Below are 25017 nucleotides of genomic sequence, written 5' to 3'. Positions count from 1 at the left end.
GGTTAATATGGAGAGAGGGGAAAATAAATATACCGTTTATGTGTGGTGAGCTCATAGTCAAATACTGTATTGTATTATTGTATAGGGCAAAGTACAATATAATGTAACTTTCTTTTTGCTGGTAATCAATATTTTGATTCAAGATTTTTTAGCTCAGTTGGTAAGGCGTCCCCCTCCCGGGCCGGGCTCAGCAGCAGACCGGGGTTCGATTCCCACCCGCGGTCGTTCTCTGCATGTCACTCCCCTCTCTGCCCCATTTCACCTCTGTCTCTCTGCACTGTCAATAAAGCATAAAAATGCCAAAAAAATTCTTTAAGGTGGATGTATGTCAAGTTGTGTACCAAAGTGAATATGTGACCCAAGTACTGAATGTTCCATGGAGGAAGCAGGAGATTGCAGTTTTAAAGCACTTTAGGCACATGCTATCATTGTGTTCTGTTTAACAACATAGCAAAGTGTAGATGTTGTGCCCCTTGCTATTAACATAAGTCAGATACTTTGGTTCGTGTTGGAAAAGGAATAATAGCCATCATGGTGTGTTGATGGACACAATAATTAAGCAGCAGCTACGCACTGTTCTTTTGTTCAGTAACACAAAACAAAATAAAAGGACATGACTGACACATTGTTTTCTATGCTTTCGTATGCAACATATCCCGTAACCAGGGTATTCACAAGTACTTAAGGATCCTATTTTCATGTCGCCCCTAGTTAGTTAAATGCAAGTTAGTTCTCAAGCTGCGGTCGGGTAAGAATCCCACGTTCTGTTGAATCTCCAACCGTTTACATTGACTGGTTGACTTTTGGTACTGCACAGAATGACATTGAAAAAAAAAACTGCTCAGGATAACATGCAACCCTGGCGGTGGTTGTACACAGATAGTGGTATCATTTTGTCCCCCCTGAGGAAAATGAAGTCCCAGTTGAGGTATTATGTAAGGTTCATGTACGTCTATGGGTGCTGGCATTAAAGATCTTGAAGCCTGAATACAAAACAGAAAAAAAATAGATGAATAAGGACACATTTAGGGTCCAGTTGTACAGAGTCTTTTATTATTAATTCTGACACAAGTAAGAAGGAAAGGCATTTTTTAAACAAAAGCTATCAAAGAATCCTTTACTCAAACTCCCTTTAAATAAATGATTTTGTGCTGTGGTGAGTTGTACTGAAAGGAAATGTTATCAAGTCAAATGACATCAATTGTAATCAGACAAGGCAGTCTTTACAAAAGTTAACAGCTGATAAATGAAGTATGTTAATCCACAAGAGGCGAGCTGTAATTCAACATGGAGTGTTGATCTAAGCTCTATGTGAACATGCACACAAACCTTTGGCAGTGGTAGTCTTATTATCAAGCCCTTTAAATCCCCATCAAGCTCTTTGAAATCACACTTAGCCCTTGGAATCATAAATAGAAAAAAACATAAAAATACACAGACCTGGTTTCCCCAAAAAGATAGGAAAATTAAACGATAAAGCTTCTCAAACAACACACACACACACACACACACACACAGATGTTGATATTTGTGGATTTCCACGACTCACTAACAGAATCCAGCCCGCGGTCGTTCTCTGCATGTAATTCCCTTCTCTGCCCCTTTCTCCTCTGTCTCTCCAAACTGTCTAATAAAAGGCCAAAAAAATAATCTTTCAAGAAAACACAAACAAAACAAAAAAAAACAGTAGTTCAGTCCACTTTAAGCTAAAGCAGCAGTCACATTCTGGGGTGTCAGCACACAGAACAAAGCATGGAGAGGTAACATGACAGTAGGGATGGGTATTATTGATATTTCTGATCAATTCGTCCATTAGGTTAAATTAATTTTAAAATGCTGGCACATTTAAGCAAATCAAATGTGTGTCACCTGAGTCTAGCAAGTTAACAGCATACACACGGGCTGTCGGGAATACAAGATAAAGACATTGGGGAGTTGAACATTTGATGCTACAGTGTACAGATGAGAGTTCAAGTCTTGCATTCATTTCATGTCCCGAGTGCTCAAGAAAGAAATCCAGGCTTAAACTTCTTGGGACTTTCCCCATCCCCAGCCACCTGCTACGCTGTTGTTACATTTACGTTTGACGTTTAAAATCAAACATTCTGTAAGCAAATAGTGATCATCCTAACAACACATCCAAAGGAGTGCTGGAATAGTTATTAAGGCCTCTGTAGAAACGTTACTCCACATTATGAAGTGAGTCTGATGAAGAGAAAACAAAAGTCCAAAAAGGTCAGTTGGTCCCCGAGGAAGTTAATAGCATCCAGCTGTGGTGCTCAGGACTGGGCAGGCAGGACCAAGCCAAAGTGGAGCACCAACAGACCGTCCTGGAGCAAGGTGGAAACAAGAGCAAAAATCAATCACTCAAATATCATCGTGGCCTTTCGCAGAATGAGCCTTATTAATAAAAGTTGTGTGTTGATTCTGCTATGTGTATTGGTGCTTACCTGAAGAGCCTCTTCTCCCACAGAGCTCTGCACTTCATTCAGAGACTGGTAGTGATCCAGGAGGTGATCTCCACACACCACATCCACCTGCAAGACACACAAGACTAATGTAGACTTGCCATACAATCCCATGCATTACAAGCTTCACATTAAAATAGACATAAAATGAGATATTGATTGGAGCCCATATCACCCAGCCCTACTTAGAGGTAGGAGGAGTTATTTAACTGTTGTGACCTGTTGCTACATAAGGACATTGACCCCTGCTTAGTTTCTCCAGGTGTGTCTAGACAGGCCAGGACAGTGCTGCGCTGAGGCCGGGAAATCACCATAAGCTGCTAATCTTCATCCACCTCTTACTAAATAGAGAATAAACCAACAACTGATAAAATCACACACTATTTGCAATCCTGAGCATTCCTGAGACCTACTGGTGGTATCATTATAATATTATTTGTTATAATCTAATTAAGGTTGTCCCATAGGAGTGTCTGTGTTGCTTTAGATGTGGGCTGCCTGCAGAGTTTTGACCAGAGCAGTCCACTCTTATATGTTTGTCTGTGCTTGTATTAAGCAGTTGTTTCATCTCCCCAGTGTACACATGTGAATTCCTCATATATTTTTTAAATTCAGAGCCACGTCCAACTGCTTTCAATTAGTAGATAGATCATGGAGAGGATCACATAACACATGTGGACCCTTACAGATAGCGCCTAGATGCTGATTTGACCTGCATCACTGTGTATGTTCCAATGATGTAATACTACCACTGGGCAACTAGATTTCTACTCCAATTCTTTAAACACAGTAACGTTGCTGACAGGGTGCCAATTTATTTCAGCAAGATAGTCACCATGTTTTCTTACACTGAACACCCGTTTCCTATACGTAAAGGGGTTCCTGCACACTCACATACAGCAGTGTCACTGGTGCACGCCTCCGCTATACTGTAAAGCCCACATCTTTTCCTGTCCTGTCCTCTTTCCAAGTCTGTCTAAAGCACCAATCAGGGTCAAGACCGTGGTCATGTCACAGTGTGAACTCATTACGTGTAATCCTGGCTGACTCACCTGACAGCTCGGGCTCAGCTCCATCTTCCTCCTGATGAAAAGCTCCACGTGGCGAACGGTGGCCTCGCCAGACACACGCACGTACCGCCTCTCCAACGGCTAAACAGGGACAGGGTGGAATATAATGTCCAATTAATATTACACAATAATACACAACTCAAAAGACCTATGCCGGTTTACATTTTTGAAACTGGAAAGAATAAATGATGTCGGTTCTGTCATCAAACGTATTTGTGTGGACAGTATTTGTATTAGGTGCAAACATGCACTTGGGTTTAAAAAACTGACTTAAGACTGAATTTATACATGTTTTGATATTAACACTGGAACAAATAACATGCAACTCACAGTAGCTCTACTGACGCTTTAGCTCTTCAGTACTGAACTGCATAGTCCCTGGTCAATTAAGTAATGCATAACTATTTACTACTAAGGCTTTGTAGTAACTTGATCAGTGAAGTCCTTTTTGGATTTTGGTTATGTTTTTGGAAGTTATCATTCATCTTGTCCTATTAAACTGCACTAACATATTCTAATAAGAACTGTTATAAAAGTTTAAGTCATTACCTTATAGTTGTTGATGCCCTCTTCCGCCCTGAAAACAAAACAGTCAAAATACAGTGAGTAAAACTCATTGGTGCCAAGAAAGCAAAATGTAAGACAATGGGACCATCAGGTGGCATTACCATGCAACTGCATATGGCATTCACTCCACTCCTTACCCTACAAACTGGGTTCCCAATAAAGTAAGTCATATGTATGTGACTAAGGTCAGTCAGACATACTGTATCATGTTTACAGGCCAAAAGCCCCCTGACTTTGATGGAGGCTTTGTGAGCCCTTTTATTTGATTCCCGCCTAGAAACAATAAAGGCAATGGACATTCAGGTGCAATGGTACAGGCTTAACATGGAACTTTAGAGTGTGTATTTAATTGCAGAAAATGAACAGATGAGGTTAAAAACATTACTAATGGCTGCATTCCATTTCGGGCACAGAGTTGTAGGCTCCAGGTAACGATGACTCATTGGCATGGTTTACTGGATACAGGCTGACCACACTTTAAATCAAATCTAAATATATAGAATGTCTAAGAGGTCCTGTTCTTTTTTTTTAAAGCAAATATAGTGAGGCTGTAACTAATGCAGTGAGATCTTTATTCTTTACCCAACAAACTCCAACATCAGAGACACGTCCAGCTCAGGAGGAATGGTGAAGACGGACTGGGGAACGTTATCCTTCTTCTGCCTCTTTATAACAACAACACTGGGAGGAGAGACCACCACTGCAAAGCAGGAAAGAAAAAAACACAGGGCAATTACTAAAGGGACACACTCTTAAGCTTTCATTCACGCGCATTCAACTGCTGTTAACCCAGGGCTGTTTGCTTAAACTTTCAAGGCTGAACTATTTTACCTGGTCTTGGCACCTCCAGCCCTCTCGCTTTGTAGAAGCTGCATATTTGTTTTCTTTCCGCTGCGTTGGTACATAAACACAGTTCATATTAGTGTTTTGACAGGAAAGTACATGAGTTAAATTCAAATCATTACGGCCCCCACACACATCCTACCTCTACTGCGCGTCTACCTTGCGTCTGCGTCTGACTTTTTGTCACAGACTGTGAAATCAACGTAGAGCGAGCACACATCCAACAGGGCTGTACGCTTATTTTTTAAAGTGGTAGCACTGGTGCTAGCAAGCAAAAAAAATCAGTAGCACAAAAATAAATTTGGTAGCACACAAAGTATGATCGAAAACTTGCATAACCTTAACCCTTGCATTTCACTCTAATTACCTTTGAGCATGTCATCTTGGTCTCATTTGAGATTCTCAATTAATATTATTTCCTAGTGTGTGCAGTAATAATTGTAGAAAAATTAATAGGGGTGCACTGATTGCAATTTAGACAAAATAATCTAACCTGCCAATTGCAATTTGGCAGGCTGTCGCACTAGTTAGGGTTGCCACCTTGGATTTAGGAAAAAAAGGGACACTTGAATGTTTGGGGCGGAGGGCTCGGCCATTATTAGGCTACCAGTTCAGACTGACCAGTGTAATGACCTATAATAACCATACACACCTACAGTGCTTTTTACAGTATAGGCTAAATAGGGAGACTGAGGTGGGTGGGGACCCTGGACCTTGTAGGGGGGCCCCGGAAGAAAAAAATGCAACCTTTTAAAGTAAAATTCATCAATCTGGTGCACTTTGAGAATAATATTGCATGCAACCATGCCCAGGGGCCCAAGGGCTCGGGGGGGGGGGGGGGGGCCTAAGCCAGAAATACTGATAGTAACTTTAAATGTTGCATTGTCAAAGAGCTCAGTCACTCATGTCAATAACAGGGTCCAACAAGGAATAGCCTAAATATAAGGAAATAAATCATCATGGCCCCAACCAGGTGACAAATAGAAAAGCAAGTGCAAAACAAAAGCATTATTAGCTCTGTCTAAGGGGCTTCATGAGGGACAGCTAAGCCCCCCACACACAAACAGGAATAAGCTTGCTATGTGTAAATTCTATACTGTTCATGAAAAGTAGCTTTCCACCCTGTATATGTTGCAATGGGCCCCTCCATCATATAACATGAGTCTGCAGACCAATCTACTGTACTGTTTTCACAGTTGCAGAGTAAAGAGTGCCTGTTTAAGAAAAATAATGTTCCTTCTGCAGCTCAAGATTTGATTAAAATGTTCCTCTGCTCTGATGCATTTAACTTTAAAACGGTACAAAGAGTCTGGGCCCATTATCTCATAATCCGTCTATGAACCAACTGGTTTCCACAATCTTTTTTATTTTCGCGGGCAGCATGCACAAGCATTATTTATTAAAAAAAAAAAAAAAAAAAAAAGTGTGGGGCCCCACACAGGGTCTTGAAACGGGCCCCGAGATCGTTAAGACCGCCCCTGCCCGCCCGCCTCTCCGATGCAATAGCGGGCGCAACAAACTCCTCGGCCCGTGTGAGACGGCCTTAACTACTGAACGAAGGAAGGAAATCAAATGAGGTTTTGGCATTTTCCCCAAAAAACGGGTCACAGCTGGTGAAAAAAAGAGAACAATTCTGGGAAAAACGGGACGGGTGGCAACACTAGCACGAGTGCGATTGGAGTTGTATTCATCATCGCACGTGATCAATTTCAGTAGCAAATGCGATCAAAACTGTCGCACTGTACAGCCCTGTCCAACCTCAGACGCACTGCTGAGGCGCGTCGGAGGCACGTCTGCAGCGACGCTCCCCTTCACCTCAGGAGGCTCGCCTATTTTTTTTCTGAGAGCAGCGCGTCTCTCTCGCGTCTCTGTGCTTTAACTGATAGAGAAATACTCTGCTGACAGTCATACCAGCAGCATTCACTCTAGTTACACGTTTACCCGGTGTGTTTATTTCAAAATAAAACATCCCTCAGTCGTATACGCGAATAATCCCTTTATTTCACGATTTAATCGTGCAATCAAAATCCGAGGGATTTAAAACCTAATTTTCAATTAGTTCTGGCATTTCATTTTTGGATAAATGACACATATAGAGATCCAATATAGTGAAGAAATAAAAAAGATCATGATGAGCGCAACAGTTTTCCGTTGCTCTATCTGTGTCTACGGCCTTCTTCTTCCCCGACCACACCCCCCTCTCTCTCTCCCGTATAAATCAGTAAAGTGATTTTTGAAATACTCTGCTGAGAGTCATATTGACTTCATACTGGCAGCTTTCGCTGTAGTTTCACCATTTCCTGGTGTGTCCCCTTCAAAATAAAACTTCCAACAAGCGAAAATATGGCAAAAAAAAGAAAAAAAATGGCAATGGGGCGCACGGATTACTGTCCAGACTCAATATAAATCATATGCATCATAGATGACATGAAAGAACTTCATTTTTAATGGGAATTATCTATGAAAACTCTATGTAGAAAGATAGGGCTTTTAGAAGCAGCAGCTGCTGAGACGTTGCATGTGTGTCCGAGAAAAGTCCGAGAGAGGCAGCAGTAAGGTAACGCGACGCGCTCCAGAGGTAGACGCAGGATGTGTGTGGGGGCCGTTAGACTGTAGAATTCTGTACTCACAAGCCTCTAGGTAGGGAACCATTTTGTAAACAATATCCTGTAGTTGTCTGTCCGGCCTGCAGGAAAACAGAAGAAAGACATTTAAAAGCGTAACACTGACTTGCTTTGTTACTTAGTGACAGCAGATTTTCCAAGCCTAAAAAGCTATACATTTCCACACCTTCATGTTAGAATCATGTTTCAAAGTCAGACTTTTAAAAATAGACTAAATACATACAAGGAAAATTAGTGCATTTCAATTTCCAGGATAAGTTTTTACCTCAGAGTAAATTACCTCAACTATAAAATAATTTGGTTGACAACCATTGATTAATGCCATTCAAAGGGTACACAACATGATTTAATTCGGCAAACACACCAATAATGAACAGATCCTACCTGATGTTGTAAAGTGGTTGCGTCTGGTGGACCACAATGCTGCATGTGGGACACCTGTTGCTGTAGAAAAAGTGCTTCACGATGCAGCTTTTGCAAACTTTGAGAAGAAGAAAAAAACACATCACAATATATCAGCCATGTTTAGACATAAATAAAAAGTGATAGGGTTCCCTTAAATCAGTTTGTAAGATGACATGTGGTGAGCAGCATATTTTTTCAGTTTAAAAATAAATATTTATCGAAGACAGTATGCCATTGGAGACCCCATTTCATTTCATATAACAAATCTTTGGTCATTTGGTATTCTATACGTCGTTCCCTATCAGTCAGTGTATACAGATACTAGATCAGTGAGACGCTATGTCACAACAAAAGGCAGACCAAACAAGTGCAAGAGACCTTGTTGATAAAGGTGGTCTCAGTTCCCTTCCAAATGAAGAATGTGATCAAACCAAGGTCAACCCAACTGCAGGAAGCGCAGTGAAAGGAGGTCCTGTATCCAGCTGCGTTATGCGTTATTGAATAAGGAAGATTATCCACTTCCTGTAGTTTATCTCTGTAGTTTTCCTACATGTACATTCTGACCAATTGTGCCCCAGACACACCTGACCATTGAGTGACAGGAAATGGCTTATGGAGCTGCATTTGGTACGCTTTACAAACTGATTCTGACCAGATGAAACGATGGGTGTTAAAATTAAACTTTTTGAAAAACTAAACAATGTATCATTCTCGCATCTGGTGCAATCCAAGGCAGCGAACTAGAAGCATACAATCAGGTGTGAAAGAGCACTACTGTACTGTATGTCCCTTGGATAACCTGTTATTTAGGTTTCCAAGGGAGAAACCTAAATAAAGCTTGCACTGTGAATTCAGTGACCCAAATAATATAGTTAAAGTAAGCTCTCAGTTCGTTCTGAAGCCCTTTATATCCCCTAAGAGCCATCTGGTTAGTTACACCTGGAGCTAACGTGGACCTCTGTTGTAACTCACATGTATGTAGGCACTCTGTGATGGTGGTGGCATCGATGAGGAAGCCGCAGCAGAGAGCACAGCGGATGTATGGATAGAACTGATTGAGGGGGAGCTTGGGCTGTGGGAAAGTAAAACAATTTATAAATAAATACACACTCAATTGTTAGTTTGAAAACTGCTACTCTGCTGCGTTTACAACACATCACGTGAAATCACGTCTGTTTACGTCGTAGAGCAACTTATCAGCGTCAACGTATGCTTCAGTTAAACCTCCTGCGAGGAACTTTTGAAAGTTTTAAATGTTCATGAAACAGTCTCATTTAAGCTCTGGAAATCATAAATGACCTGTAACAGCAAACAAAAGAATAAAGTAACGTAGAAGAGACCTTAAAGGTGATAATGTAGGTGTAAACGTACCTCATCCTCTGAATCACTGTCCGATATGTTCGTTGGACCGTCATGACTTCTTCGACTATTTGGTGACATTTCCAACAGCTGTTGACGACAACAAACCTATCTTCTCTTGTTTTGTGACGAACTTTGAATAGCAAATGAATTGGTTTCTATTTAGAGTACAATTGAGCCCTGAACGTCAAAGTTATTTGAAGTCCCCTGTAAACTTGTGGCAAGTTAGATATGCTTGGCTAGCTGGCTAACATTAGCTCGCTTATTATATGAAGCACTAGAACATGCACGCGCGCTCACAGGTTGCTGTTACAACTTCGTTGGACGTGCTTCCCACATTGGTCAGGTTAAATGCCTCAGTCCGAACTGTTGCTACAAAATAGCCCTTTTTCTCGAAATTAATTGAGTTCCTATTTCCTAACTTTATTTCGTTCCCTTCTTCACACTAACGTTAGCAACCTCATTTCCCTCGCTCGTAGTCGTGGTGCGCGAGCGGTAACAACAATAAGATTTCCGGTCTAGATCTTTCAGAATAAATTGGGCCTTGACCACCAGAACGTTTTATTCAACACAAAATAAAACACTTTATTGATTCTAAATACTTCCCTTGGCCTGTACTGTATCCTCACATTTGTATTTAATCTAAAAGCCTTAATATACATATAGCCTATATATTTCAGGGGGGAGCTCGTGGTTTCACATTCATCTCTGTCTCTCTGCACTATCAATAAAATCCTCGAAAGTAATGTTTCAAAAACATATATTTATATTTCAGAACACAATTTGGTGGACAACTGGGAATATATCCTATGTTTTGATGTATGAACAAGTTAACCTAGCCTATGTGGAGTTTTACTTAAATTCTCAGTGTTACTTTAACAGCTCTATTATACTATCTATGCTCTGCACCCATGATCTGCATAGCAATGAACTCTATCTGAACATGCAGGCTCATCTGTTCCCATTATAAAATCTAAAACGATAAAATGTAGGCTAGCCTACATGGTGTTGAACACTGCTAAATATTTTGAAAAGTATGAATGTGATTTAAAAGTTGAATTGAAATGAAAGAACGTTGCTGATCTTTATGAAGGTTGAATAAGGTTTTGATGAAATTATAATGTACAATTACATTAATCAAATAATGAGTTAAAGTAGGCCATAGCGTAATACATATAAAAAAAATATTACCTCAGTATGTTTCCAATAATTCCAAAATACTCTCATTTATGAAATTATTTTGAAGAAACACTGACGTGTTTTCCGGCGGTACGCTGAACAAGGTCCTACCCGGATATCGCCACCAGAGGGCCTAGAACCTAGAACTTTATAATAGGTCCTCGGCTTAGAAGCACTCAATATAAGTTTTGTAAAAAGTAGATACAAGTATCTTTCCATTGGGGACAACCATGTATGTTTATCCAACAATGAAAAATTATTTTAATTTCATTTACATTTGATAACAATGTCAAGGATGTGATCTTCTGGTGCTTTATTTGCAATGTATTGCAAGCATGCAATGCATGGACCACAATTTATTTGTTAATAATCTCTAGGCTATATCCTAGAGATGTTCCTACCATTGCACCAAGGCTTTGTGAAGACAGTCACAGACACAGTAATAATTAATTTTCCACTGCGTATTGTCAAAATAATTATTATAAATAAAAATCATGACTAAGCCTACATGATACAATGATTTAGAGCTCCTGTGGTTACATCACAGGGAGAGCCATAGGGTGTTACATGGTTACAGTGACTTGCACACCAGAGTCTGGACGTTTGCTAATAAGGCAATCCCACCAGCAGCATGTTTAAGCAGAGCAGACATTCCTTCAGGGAACTATCTCTGCATCATGTTTTTCATGAGGTATTGGAAACCCAACCCCACCTCAAGCATTACAGTGGCTTTAAGTGCTTCTGTTGATGGAACTCGTCATCCTCTTGCAATAGTTGCTGCTGTGTTTATGGCCATGACGTTTGTAATGTCTAAGGCTTTTACTAGGCCTACATGCAGCCAGGGGTTATAGGTGATATGAACCAACATGGCAAAGCTGTCTGATTGAAAGCTAATCCTGAAGTCTTATTGGTATTGTCCTGTTTGATGAAAGTATACCCACTTCAAAGTATTTATTGTTTGACAATCTCTTTCTACCAAAAAATGAGTTTTTACAAAATGGAAAATATACTATCACAATAACAGCTTTACCAAAGATCCCCTTTGGATATGACAAAAACATGTGACATCATCCTTTAGTTTTGCATCATGGTCTGTTACTGTAAATGATAGTTCAGAGATTAACCTAACCTATTGACAGCATACTCATCATGTTTGAGTTCACATTTAGTCTATTTGTATCAGATCAAGATTGATGGTGTTTTCAATTTGAGCACGCTTAAGCCCCAATATTAGCTGGGAGGGAAATCCAAGTCCTCGCCTCTTTTTTCAACAAAGTATTCTCCACAGCTGACACATCTTAATCTTTTATACAAACCAGGGTGGTCTGAGCTCTGTCTTTTATCAATGTATCAAGCCTACTAATTATCCAACCACATTTGTAGATAATCTGACCCTAACCCAAAACAAAGGCCACCTATTACACTTAATCGCTTTCAAAGTTTCCAAATGCAATCATATTTTCCCCTCTCCCCATTTTAACATCCGGCACCTTGTAGAATTTTATCTTCACCTCTTTCTGCTTTGCTTGCAACGTCAGCTAGCAACTTGCCTGTTCACAGAGCCTAGGCTGTGTATTAACGATAGATTTTTTTCCCCCAGCACACACACAGTTTCTTGACACCCTCCCATCACTAAAAGCGACCTGACTTGACTTGTGAACCAGAGAGGTGACAGTGAGACATGTTTGCAGTGGTGGATCAGTCATCTCCATTCATGATAATAATCCTCCTTAAACATGCCCTCTTTACTTGCTGTAATCATCCATTTTATATGCACAGAACACAGAATGCTCACTGTTGTCTGAGACGTCTTGTGTGGTTTAATATTTGCCAGTGTTATTCGCTGTACTTTCTATATCTGCCCAAAGACCTCTATGGGAACATGGCTTACAATCAGCATCCTTGAGAATCCCTTTTCATGACACAATTATGTTCTTGTGCAAATATCCTGATGTCAGGAGTAAAAGGGAATTTCCAGACATCTCCTCACTGTGTGTGTACTAGCTTTGTGTAGTCTGTGTTTGTGTGTGGTATGGGCCTATACATGTTAGAAGTCATACATCTGCATGATCACTTTGTATTATGTGTTGTATGGTCACATCATGAGGGGACTGCACAGTAGATCAGAAGCCATCTTTTAGAGCAATTCACTGATGTAGAAGTAATTCTCTGCATTCTCTTTTTTTTTTTATTATTATTATTTTTTTTGCTTGTCGAAATTCAGGGAAGTCCCCCTTCAGGATTAGGTGGAATACAATGGTAGTTCACTCTTGCTTTGTGCTGTGTGTGTGTGTGTGTGTGTGTGTGTGTGTGTGTGTGTGTGTGTGTGTGTGTGTGTGTGTGTGTGTGTGTGTGTGTCTGTGTGTGTCAGGGTGTATGCATGAGATGGTTTAATATGTACAAACCACCAAAAAATGCCATGCTCTAAGGAAAATGAACAATACAAGTTTTCATGTTGGACTTCTATATCAAATATATTTAGGGCAGAAGTGTTACATACCAAAGGGGATGCTAGACTCATCAAAAATTTGACATTTCCTCAAATGCACGCACACACACACACACATACACACAAACACACACACACACACACACACACACACACACACACACACACAATGGTATAACCTTTCCCATATATTATAATGACATGTACAAATGATCGGTTTTAAGTGTCAACATGTAAGAACAAAACAGACTTGGATCCAACTTGACCTTATCAAAACACTGGTTATGTATATATTTTCCGTACGTCAGAAAATGTTGAAAAGCATTTACAGTTTACACAGTACTCGGGTTATTTTACGTTGAAACACACAGAGAAAAGATATTGATGGCAAAGGGGAGCTCAGACATGAAAACCAGCTCAGACAGGCTCTTCCTATCGGTGGAGTGCGTCTATTTATATCACTACAGTAGAGCAGCACTAAGACACAGGGAGCTTAGACTATGTTGTGACAAACGGTTTGTTCAATTCTGTCCCAATGCTAACACAGTGACATCCAAGATTTTTTACAAACGACAGCCAAAGTGCTTTAGCCTATATCCGACACACACACACACACACACACACACACACACACACACACACACACACACACACACACACACACACACACACACACACACACACACACACACACATATATATACCCTTTACTGAAAGCCAGTTATGATACTAAACAATTAACTAAGAATAACTTTAAAAAAAACATTGTATACATGTGTTTATGTTAGTGGTTGAGTCACTCGTAGGACCTTTTAGTTGTAGCGGAACAGGCATGTGGCAGCATGTACTTTGTCTTTTTCTGTCCGATCCCATATGACTTGACAACACACTGGAGGATGGAGATGATTGGGAATGAGAGACAATGGGGAAAAAATGACAGCCAAAATACACACAGACTTGGACTTTTGTTAGTTTACTATATTGTCCCGTTTGGTTAAACATATTCTTCTTAAACAGTCTTTACATTTGCTATTAATCAATGTTTAGTTTTCCAAGCTAGTGTTTCTGATGGTTGAGTTCTTCTTCTTTCCAACGTTCCAGGATCTTAAGAAGTGGTGAAAGAATAGATGTTGTATTTTACACAGTGTAGCATGTCCTTCGTTTTTGGCCCAAGCTGACAACAAGAAGGCTGGGAGCTTGTCATACACACACACATTTCTCATAGGCAGAGGCGTGCCCCCGGAGACGGATAATAATGTCTTTAGTCGAGTTACAGCAGTATCACTCCACATCAACATCCCCTAATGTGCTGCAGGGAGCGACACAAGTGTGTGTGGGTGGCACAGATGTAGAAGCTAGAAGTGTCTTCTCTGTGACCCCTTCTCTGACTTTGCCCGGCGTTGCCCATCGATGTCACATGAATAGACATTGTTTAATCTCCACCCAAGCTTTCTCCAAAACAGATAATAATCAAGTCATTCAATCAAAAAATCAAACTTTTTGTGTTTGTCAAAGTGGGTGAAGCTATAGCAACCACAGTTTTCCCTTGGGAGAATGAGCCGATTGAAGCCTGCAGTTTTTGATTAATATGCCGTCAAGCTTGTCACTTAAAGTGGAGCCAGACAGTTCAGGGCCGTGCCCCAAAATTGATCATGCAATTCACCATTTCCTACATACAGTAACCTATCCGTAATGATGAGGAAAGGAAACTGGGATTTCACACACTTACAGATATCTTATAATGACAATGTATACATTTAGCAGAGGTGAAGCATTGCATTGTGGTAAAAAAAATAAAAATAATCAAGTACATGACACTACCCTTTTCATTCCATTGTGAGGACTGCTGTGGGCAATGTACAGTATAGTGCACTAATTTTTTACACTTGTTCAATTCATGTTGTTGTCCTATTGCTTTGAGCCTGTTCTCTCTTAATAAAACAAGTATAAGTATTGCCACCAATACACCCATATGAATATGTTTTTGTTAAGTGGCCTTGAGAGGATTTGCAGCTTTAAGGCACTTGTGCATTAGCTTAAGCATCTGCTTAGAGTCATGACCAGCTAACATCCCTGCCTCAGCGTTTACAATATGATATGTTGTTTAATGTGCCTGGTAGGTTATTTGGCCCTGACTCAGACAATTATATAACTTCCACTTCCAAAAAAAAAGTTTGCATTACTTAAAGCACAGTCTGTTGGACAGTGAAACAGGACACTGTGCTCAATAGTGAGAGGGGTCATGTGAAGTGGTGCTGGATATACAGTATGTGTGTGTCCCCTCTCAGACCTCCAGGAGACTCCAGGGCCGCTCAGGGGATTGTGGGGGATCGGGCGCCAGGCGGCAAATCAGCTTGTTGCACATGGGACACACACTGCGAATCTCTAGCCATTTTAACAGACACCTGAGGAAAAAAAACAAAAAACAGATGAGACGAGAGAGACACAAATGACCTCCTGTTTTAACTTCAAAGGAATTAAGACTAGGCATGTGTAGGTTAAGCCAGGTGGGTCTAGTTACAAAACCGGTCCATTTCACACACCGACGCCGCAGGGTCAAAAAGGGGGGAAAGTGTGCTAATGTTTCAAAACATGCAAGGACATATATGTTGTATGTTCCGCAGGGCACACTGAAAAAGTTACTCAATAATCTTTTTCTGGATTGTTTTTTCTGAATGCTTCAGATGGTAACCTGAAGGCAGAAATCCATCACTGACTCATTCCTTCAAACTGGTTCGTCCAGATTTCCTCACGTCAAGAAGTCAAGTCCAAATGCTATTCCACATTGCTTTAAGAGGAGATAGTTTGCATCCATATTCTTCTCTGACATAATATGACTCAACACAATTGCCCTGCGTTCCAATACCCATACTATGTATGATTTAGTATGCCAGAAAAAGATGTAGGATGTCCCAATACATGCATGTCAATTGTAGTATGCTGAAAAATACATACACTAACTCCAATTGCATTTTGCAGTATTCATCTTTATTCTTGACATTTCTCGACATAATGAAAAAAAACTTCCTTATCTGATTTTCTTTCTCTCCTGTGGCCTTAAAACTCTTCTGTACTTTAGTATGTAGTGTAGTAAAAAGAAAGAGTATGTGATTTGGAACGCAGGTTTGGTTTCAGGATGATTACCAATTTCTGAAACAGCTGAACAAAAAAAATGGTTTTCTCACTTGGTCTCTAACTTTGGAATGCAATGAGTATGCTCACATATCTTGGGTCAGCGGTCCAATTTTGCGAAGGTTTGATAATAACAAAGCAAGGGGGTAAGGAAGAGCTTACTTCTTGTGAAAGGCGTGGGAACATGGGCACACTCCAAGCTCGTCCCTCCTGCGAAACTCCTCTAAACACACCGCACACGTTTGCTGAAACAGAGAAATGACAAAGTTAGATAAAGTCACAAGACTATATTCAGTTAAGTTTCTCCCTACACGAGCAACATTACTGCTGATCAATTAGGCCAATGTACTGCATTTACTGTCAGAATATGGTAAAATGGTAAATGGACTTGACTTATATAGCGCTTTCTAGACGATTTTCTCAGCCCCAAAGCGCTTTACATATCTTACCACATTCACCCATTCACACATACACCGATGGCAGAATATAAAATAGTGCATCCATTCAGCAGTTACTACTGCATCATTCTTTGGTAAAATATTCAGCAATACAATTTTCCATGACTGCACTGTAATAATTGTATCACAATATTCTTTACATCTGTATTTGCTATACAAGAAATCAACATGCTTCTTTACCATTTATGTATACAACTACAATGTCAAACTAGCCTATTACCAATTTTAAAATGTTGGTAACTTAGCACAGAGAAAGCTAAATTATTGTACAAATATGCAATATATATATATTTTTTTTATTGTTTAGATTTCTTTAAGGTTCTGAAGTTGTTGCAAGCTGTGAGAAGTTCTTTAATTTATGTTGTGTGAAATAGCAAATAGCCAGCAGAATGAGAGCATTAAGTTTACTCAATTTTCTTTTTCAAAACCTGGTCCCAATTATGATGTAGAATGGAACTGGAGCGCAGCTTAGACCGCCATAAACGAGTTGGTTGCTGTGTCTAGCTAAGCAAAATTTCCGCTGCTAATGGGTAATTCTTAAGTTAACTTCTTTGCTTTAAATGTTTATAGAGGGAGCTGTTGCATACACAACCATCTTTACAAATAGCCAAAATGTAGTACTCTAATCTAGAATTAATGATTGCAAAAAATTAGACTTTGATGTCTTTTCCAGCAAATGACAGATTTACTGTATAGGTTGCTGCAGCAGTCAATCTGTTGCTGAGAACTGTGGGCATTTTGTTATCCTTTTAAAACACTTGAGTCACAAAACCACATTCATTTGGTTCCATTTAGCCAGTAAGCATTGTTCAAAAGTGTGCTGAACTTACACCAAGAAGGCTCAGTTTCTTCCCTGCTCCTTTCAAAACGACCTGTTGACAAGAACAGATTCAAGAATGCATAATTATACTGTAGTTCACCAGACAAAAACAAAACAATTGAATGTAGTTGATATAGCATTTACATAACATATTACCTCATTGTAACCATACTGTTCTCTTTCGCCTTGTCGCCTCAGTCTGTAAAAGAACAAAACACAACAAATATATCATGCTGTAATTTTAGGGTCATAAACAAAAATGCATTATGTGCCTTGTGGCTCCATATTCATCTCCCAAAACATGTCTTGTCATGCTCCAAAAAAAATCAGGTGATATTATGCTTGGAGCAGTCCTGGAATTCACACAATGCCAGCTTCAAGTAACAGCTTGTGTATCCATGATCACCACACAAGCAGATCTGTAACACTTTCAAGAACGTGGTGTCAAGCTAGAATGATGCCTCCAGTATGAGTAAGTGGATGGAATTTGACTGACTGATTGATCTCTGATTTATTTTGGAAACTTCTAATTGTGGTCCAATGTTGTGAATATCTTTGTATGTTTGTATCAGAGTTCCACCACCTCAGCCCCTTTGTCTGTTGAAGCTTTTTTACCTGAAGAGGTAACAGCAGAACATGAAGCTGAGCATGAGGATGAAGAGCCCAATGCCCAGGATGATGATGTAGACATTGAGAGGCAGGTGGAAGAGGTCATCTTCAGGGATCATCTTACAGGAGGGGTCCAGGTCAATGTCACAACCACACCCTGACAGGACAAATACACAAGAAAGATTTCACACAATGAAGTGAGGAGTGAAATTAAATGCGTACAATGCAGCTGAGATGTTAAGAAAACGGTATGTACACATTATAGTTATACCAACTCAGTTATCAGAGCAATCATAGATGATGTTCAAGAGTTAGCAGTATTTCCATATTATGCATGTTGAAACTAAAAAAATATGAAAAAGGCCTTCTGAACTTTCTATTGAATATGTATTTATACTAGTACAAATATTAATCAATGCTTCAAAATTCAATCCCAACTTCCTAAGGCATTAACATAAAGCATTAACATTTTCAACAATAAATACAGCTAGTAAGCCAAGTGCATCTAATCATTTTCATCGAAGGTCGCTTTTGGTAAGTTTGTGAATCAACTCTGTCTTGACACAAAGAACAAGGCGCTCATTAAAATAGTGTAATTCAAGTAGGCATTTTATGTTTTCAAGTGACGTATGAAAATGTATGAAACCATGAATGGCAGCATCAAACAAAGCTACAGTAGGTTAATTCACATTTAGGAATGTCGCTTATGTCATGTGGCATTTTAGAAACTGAGCAGAATTGACAAAGAAACTTTACGCATGGCATTTAAAGACTGTCCATTTGTAAGCATTAACAGAGATGTATCAACACTGGATATTACTTGGGACGATTTTTTGCATACATTTATTTTTATTTTTTTCAAATGTGTTTATTTCTGAACTATCTGATTATTGGACTTGTTTTATTCTGATAGCTAAATCTCATAGCTCCTAGCCAACTTACATAACGAAACACTGCTGGACCACCACAACGTTAACAGTTCATTTGAGCCTTTTTCAACTAAATAAAGTTAGCATTCGAACATATAGGTTAGAGTCTGGGGTCAAAGCTACACGAATCAAATTATTACATTAGGACAATTACTTTCAGCAACAAAAACATTGACTCATATATAACTCAATTCTGGAGTCTCCCTCAGCCTTGTAAAGCATTTTATGTCATGATCCCGTTTGGGCTCCTTGGCCTTATATGTGTTTTCCCTTTTCACCTGTGTTTGTGTGCTGAGCTAATTGCAGGGGTGGAGCCTGGTGTGCTGGAGTCAATTAACAACATTCGCAGCTGCCTTCAATCTTCATCAACTGCGCTACTTATACCCGGGCCTACCTTCCAGACACTGCCAGATTGTAGCTTCTGTTTTTCACACAGTCAGTTCACTCTCTCGCTCACTTGTTTTCAGCTATGCTCTGTTCCACTTTTTCCTGGTTAACCCCTGTTTCTCTGCCACAGTTCTCCCGGCCTGACTCCAGCCACCAGCTCCAGCCCTAGCTCTCCAGCACTACTCCTCGGACCCCTCCTGCCTGCCCGCTCTAGCCTGCTTCCACTCAGCCCCCCTGGACTTGCCCCGTTGCTCTCTCCCTGGACCCCCATGCCAGCCAGTTTCCCTCCCCGGATCCCGGTCCTAACACCCTGCTGGTTTTCTCCTAAAATAAATCTTCTTTTACTCACACTGTCTCTGCGCCTGTGTCCTCCAGACCCAACCGTAACATTTTAGCCTCTTTAAATGGGGTTATTTTGGTTTTACAGGGCCAACCTTGCTCTTTTTGGTTCACCCTTCATCTCAACCTAGTTTCCAACCATAGCAGGCAGCTGTTAGTAGCCCCCAAAGCTCTGATAAACCAACCGATAAACACACTGCACACTGCCAGCACCAAACAGCAGACAGACAGTCGGTGGAAGACAGAAGAGCATTCACATTTACTAATGCTAATTTTGTTTATGTCTGTCTGCTGGATGTGTCGATAGTGTTTGCAAATGCTAGCATATTTTGTGTTAACAGCTTGTGCAACCCCAGAGCTGTCAAAAAAAATGTATCAATGAATGCAGCTATGGGTTAAATTTGCATTGCAGCTCTGTATATAAAGTAGCTCTGACGATAAACAATATAAGGTCCAAGACGAACTACATAATTATTTGTCCCCAGATGGATAGTGGGACAAGTTTGCATATAGGGGAAGGTGGGGTGATTTGTGCATTTTGGAAGTTGCAAAACCCCTTGTTTCTAGAAAACCGTGGAAGAAATTGGAAATGTGACCACATATTTAAGAAGAGCCATCCATTTGACTCATCCTGTAAAGAAGGGAGACACAAGGAATAAGATATAAGCACATTTAAGCTCAAAAAACTGTGTTTTGCCTTTCAAAGTAAAATTTCCATGATCAAGGTTTTTTGATTATTGTGTCTGAACAATTATAGACACGTTTGAAAACATTTGACACATGTTTTAGTGCTTTGGTATGCTACACTTTGAGTCTATATAGTTAGCACAATGTCAACCCTAAATTGCTGCATCATGCCTATTATCCAAAATTCTGGGGATGGGGTGATTTGTGCGCAAGGGCCTGGGTGAGTTATAAGTAAGTAAGTAAGTAAAATGTATTTATAAAAGCACATTTATGACAGTTTGCACTGTCCAAAGTGCTGTACATAGTGCATTCAGTAGGTAAACAATGAAGGTAAAATAACAATAACCAAAATAAAAGACGTAAAGCCCATACATCCACATAAACACAGATAGTAGTGCAGAGGTAAGTAAGTAGTGCAGAGGTTAATGGGGAGGAAACACCAGGGTGTACATATGGGTTTTGAGCCTTGATTTAAAGGCAGAAATGTAGGGGGAATCACATTTGTCAGGTGGCAGTTGGTTCCACAAGCACGGAGCAACTAGTGCAAAGTACATTTCTGAGAGTTGTGCCAGTGGCATGGCTGTATACGCTGGTCACCAAAAGAAAGTGATTGTCTACAGTAGCTCAGAAGAGGGTGACATCTCAATTCCACTTAACGACACCACTGATGAGAGTTCAGATGGCCAGAAAGATGATGATGGTGACTTTGTCATTGTGACACAATGACGCACAAATCACCCCACTACGTGGGGTGATTTGTGCGACAAGACAACTTTTTTTCCGAAAGCTATATTTCTTAAACAGTTTATTCCAGATCCAAGTTTTTATTGCAGGGATGCACAACATCCTGAAATATGTGTACATATTTGAGTTGGAGACTACTGTAAGCCTGACTTAGGATTGATTTATTTGACATTTGAGTAAAAAAGTGCACAAATCTCCCTACGTAGTGTGTGTGTGTGTGTGTGTGTGTGTGTGTGTGTGTGTGTGTGTGTGTGTGTGTGTGTGTGTGTGTGTGTGTGTGTGTGTGTGTGTGTGTATGTGTGTTGCCTTGTTACAAGTAAAGCCTTTCACTTGGTGGACAATAGGTCGTCCATTACGGCCTTTCACAGAAGGTTCATTGTGGCTATTTTGTGTAATCTTTGTGTCCACCAGAGTGTCTCCATGGTCACCACAGCAGGCCTTCATGACGAACACATCACATCGTACATTAAGTTCTCCAGACATCCCATCATTTGCCTGTGTCCACCTCCCAATGGTGAGGATGTAGGGCAGGCATTTGGGGAGAATATGTGTGCGTACACATCTGTGTAACTGTAACAATGCATCTGTGAAGCCTCCTGTCTCAAAATTTTCAATGTAATACTGCTGACGCTGCAGGGATTCTTGAGCTGTTTTTTGAACTTGGGTGAAAGTTGAGATATGAGTGCATATGTACAGGCAGTGTTTAAAAACAGCTACACAGGAGCCTCATTTCTAATTTATTGTTTGAATAAAAAGTGACTGAGAAAGGGGTAGGAGGGGAGAGAGATGTGTGGAGATGATGCTGTTTTTTTCTTGCTCATATAATTTAAACTGCAATTGACTTAATAATGGACGGTATAATTCATGTTATGAAGGCATATACAAAAAATCCCAAAGCTCTTGTCCAATTGAACTGAAGTTGTATTTGTTCTGTTTTTTTGATACAAAAGAATAGAGTGTATTACTGGAAGAACTTAGATGTGTGTTTCCACTGGTGTTTTTGCTATACCTATGATATCCAATGGTTACACTATAGTAAACAAACATCTCGCTCATTTACAAAGTGTATATCCATTCCACTGCTCAGTGTCTTAATATGAACTGTTACAACCATTCTTGCGTCACCACCAGAAATGTGTTCCACTTGCTTCCTGGCCTTAGTTAGGTATAATGAACTTGCTTGGGGAGAAAGAAGCGCTTTTAGCCTGCGGGGGCTACGACACAGTATTTGTCATTCCACACCACGCACTTAAACCTTACACCACAGTCATTAACAATCCCTTAGGGGTCAAGTGCCACAACAACCCCTCCTGAGGTAGTGACCTCCTGGTTCAAAGGTATTTTCTTTAAGTGGACAGGGGCTATCAAGGCAGAATAAGGTGCAGTCTTCAGGTCCTACACTGGCTGTGTTTTAGAGTGAGTTTGTTTGACAGCAGGTTTTGGGTGGCGAGGAGGCAGCTGTAATCTTAGCACTGTGTTAGTAAATCATTGATAGTAGCGCGCTAAAAAGGTAAGCCACTATGCAAATGGATGCAGTCTGGACAGGACTGTACCTGAAAACTTTGGGTTGATGTTTTTTTTTGTCTGTAAAATGACAGAACATAATAAAATAAAAAAACGTAGAATAAAACATCTGGAATATCAGTGTGATCAGGCTTCTTTAAGGTCACTTTGTGTTTAGCCTACTATGTCCCAATAGGATTTGATTTGTGCCCAAAGTCCTCCATTAATTCTTGGTCATTTAAAGATAATCTCAAACTAGTCAAAATGCAAATCCAGTGAGACTAGAATGTTGTTTGTAAAGGCTTTGGTGATGTGTAAATTGCATGCTAGGGAACATCTGTGCCAATGTAGGCCTACTGCTCAATCACAAGCTACGTAAACTAGAAGTTTACGTAGCTTGTGTACAGGGTACACAGAAAGCCATCTGTACACCCTGGCTTTCCCTCCCCATTAGCTATCTGACTTCTACACTACTATATATGTTTGTGTGTGGAAGTCCGGGTTATATGTATTTTGTATTTTTATCTTTATTTTTTCTATTGTTGTTGTTGTTATTTTACCTTCATGTTGGCATACTGAATGCACTATGTACAGCACTTTGGTCAGTGAAAACTGTTATAAATGTGCTTTTATAAATAAATTTTACTTACTTACTATTTTACTAGAAGTCCATGCAACATCCCAAGCGGTAACATAACTTAATGTAAGTTTTAGGAGGGAATACATTATAATATGACCGAACAGCCAATCCTTTTATAAATGTAGGCTTTGCCATGATGACAAAGGTAATGTATACATGGATAAATATTTGTCTGAGAATAAGTACACTCCCTACAGTTATTTTTGGTGGGCCTATAGATTAAATTAAGCTAACAGGCGTTAGCAAATGAACAAGCTTCTGTTTGCAATGCAGGTGTAACCGTTACCTGGCAGTTATACAGGTTGGTCAACTCATGCACTCATACATGCATCAAAAACCGGCTCCGCACTTGAGTCAGGTGAAGGGGGAAACTTCCTCTCTACCCAAGATATAACGTACATCTAAACCAACTGTGTGTGAGCTGTCTGTCTGTGTAGCAATATAGAGGTTTTTTGATTGCCCTTTGCTGCTGAAATAAGGCACGTGATGAGGGTTGATAGAGGCATGACAGCATCCCTCTCACTCTCTCACACAGTCACCTCACCTGAGAGTAAATCTCTACTCTGTAAACACTTGCGATCAATTCAAATTTTTACAAAGAGAAAAACTTACCGTGACACCATTGGAAAGGAATCATGCATCAACGGTGCTGTCGTTCAGGTTCGCAGCAGACCCAGAATTTATCTCCAATATCACACCAAAGTCTGGTTTCCACCGAAATAGCAAGCTTTGAAACTGTAGGCCCACCTCTTGGTATATGGACCAGTTTGCCCTGATAATTGGTTGAGCTGATGTGCAGTGAGTTAGATATCCTTGTGCTTGGCCTGATTCTCCAAGACTCCCAAGTCCCCTCAAAAAGACCCAAAGATACAGACACCCACCCTGAGACTTCCAAGACAACTAAAGAAAGAAATGTAATTGTTCCTGGGTTATCTTTACCCGAAAGACAAAGGAAGCAGTCTTTGGGGGGGGGGGGGGCACACACCAAATGCCACCACTGACAGTGAGAGGAAGACACTCCAAATACCATCCAGCACTCTGCAATTCTGTAGCTCTGGCGTGGAGTGCAGTCCTTGTGTGTATGTGTGTGTGTTGTCTTCCCTTCAAAACATTGCCACGAGTCTCTCTCCTCTCTTCTCTCTCCCTTTTCAGATCTCCACGTCACCTTCACTCCTCTCTGGCTGCAAAAAAAATAAAAAATCCTGCTTTGGGCCAATTATGGAGAGACAAAGGGAAGAAACATGGATGGGTTTTTCCCCCGATAGTGCACGACCAGGCAGGCAGGCAGTCAGGCAGGCAGGCAGGCAGTCACCGTTCCTGGGTAGAGCAGCAGCAGCAGCAGCAGCAGCGTCTCATGTCTTCTCCCTTGCTTTCCTGAGTCTGAACAAAGACAAAACCAGGGTGGTGTATGTATAACACAGGAAGACAATGCGGGTAATGTCAATGCAAATCCGTGCAGGCTCTCCTCTCCTCTCTCCTGTGTGTTTTCTTCTCTCACTCTCTTCCCCACTCCTCGTCCACAGCCCTCAGTCAGTTTGTAAACAGATCCCTGCTCATGTGATTCACTGTCTGCATCATAGCTCTCTCTCGCTCTGCTTTCACCGCCCCCTCCTTCTTTTCTCCTCCTTCCCTCTCTCTCCCTCCCTCCCTCTCTCCGCCTGCCTGCCTGCCTGCCCTCCCTTTACCTCTTACCCCTCTGGGTTTTTCCTTCCACACACATATGCACACACACACACACACACACACACACACACACACACACACACACACACACACACACACACACACACACACACACACACACA

At 40.5% G+C, this 25017-nt stretch overlaps 2 protein-coding genes across 2 annotated transcripts; both read right to left on the bottom strand.

Moving 5' to 3' along the window:
* Positions 1 to 1063: 1063 nt before the first annotated feature.
* pcgf6 (polycomb group ring finger 6) lies at positions 1064 to 9799 on the bottom strand. Its single transcript, XM_080037421.1, has 10 exons — positions 9349 to 9799; positions 8950 to 9049; positions 7957 to 8053; positions 7579 to 7634; positions 4937 to 4996; positions 4688 to 4805; positions 4088 to 4115; positions 3521 to 3619; positions 2451 to 2537; positions 1064 to 2330 (listed from the first exon to the last, which is right to left on the bottom strand). Exons 1-10 carry the CDS (start codon positions 9415 to 9417, stop codon positions 2280 to 2282), a joined length of 765 nt encoding a protein of 254 aa, XP_079893547.1. The 5' UTR covers positions 9418 to 9799; the 3' UTR covers positions 1064 to 2279.
* Positions 9800 to 12981: 3182 nt separating this feature from the next.
* On the bottom strand, positions 12982 to 24735 carry LOC307257244 (RING finger protein 122-like). The gene is made up of 6 exons (XM_080036416.1): positions 23825 to 24735; positions 17990 to 18140; positions 17531 to 17573; positions 17385 to 17426; positions 16259 to 16341; positions 12982 to 15369 (listed from the first exon to the last, which is right to left on the bottom strand). Exons 1-6 carry the CDS (start codon positions 23847 to 23849, stop codon positions 15249 to 15251), a joined length of 465 nt encoding a protein of 154 aa, XP_079892542.1. The 5' UTR covers positions 23850 to 24735; the 3' UTR covers positions 12982 to 15248.
* Positions 24736 to 25017: the final 282 nt, after the last annotated feature.

The sequence above is a fragment of the Ammodytes marinus genome (genome assembly GCF_949987685.1).
Source record: "Ammodytes marinus genome assembly, chromosome: 11".
NCBI lineage: Eukaryota > Metazoa > Chordata > Actinopteri > Uranoscopiformes > Ammodytidae > Ammodytes > Ammodytes marinus.
Note: the sequence above shows the minus strand (reverse complement) of the source record. Positions and strands in the feature narration are given on the sequence as shown.

Excerpts from the sequence above, each read along its gene's own strand:
- pcgf6 (XM_080037421.1), bottom strand. The coding sequence starts at position 9,417 with ATGTCACCAAATAGTCGAAGAAGTCATGACGGTCCAACGAACATATCG. Across the intron at positions 4,997-7,578 it reads GGTTCCCTACCTAGAGGCTT|CGGAAAGAAAACAAATATGC; the intron begins GTGAGTACAGAA and ends GTACCAACGCAG. Across the intron at positions 4,806-4,936 it reads GCTGGAGGTGCCAAGACCAG|TGGTGGTCTCTCCTCCCAGT; the intron begins GTAAAATAGTTC and ends CCTGCTTTGCAG.
- LOC307257244 (XM_080036416.1), bottom strand. The coding sequence starts at position 23,849 with ATGATTCCTTTCCAATGGTGTCACG. Across the intron at positions 17,574-17,989 it reads TTCTGCTGTTACCTCTTCAG|ACTGAGGCGACAAGGCGAAA; the intron begins GTAAAAAAGCTT and ends GTTCTTTTACAG. Across the intron at positions 16,342-17,384 it reads AGAAACTGAGCCTTCTTGGT|CAAACGTGTGCGGTGTGTTT; the intron begins GTAAGTTCAGCA and ends TCTCTGTTTCAG.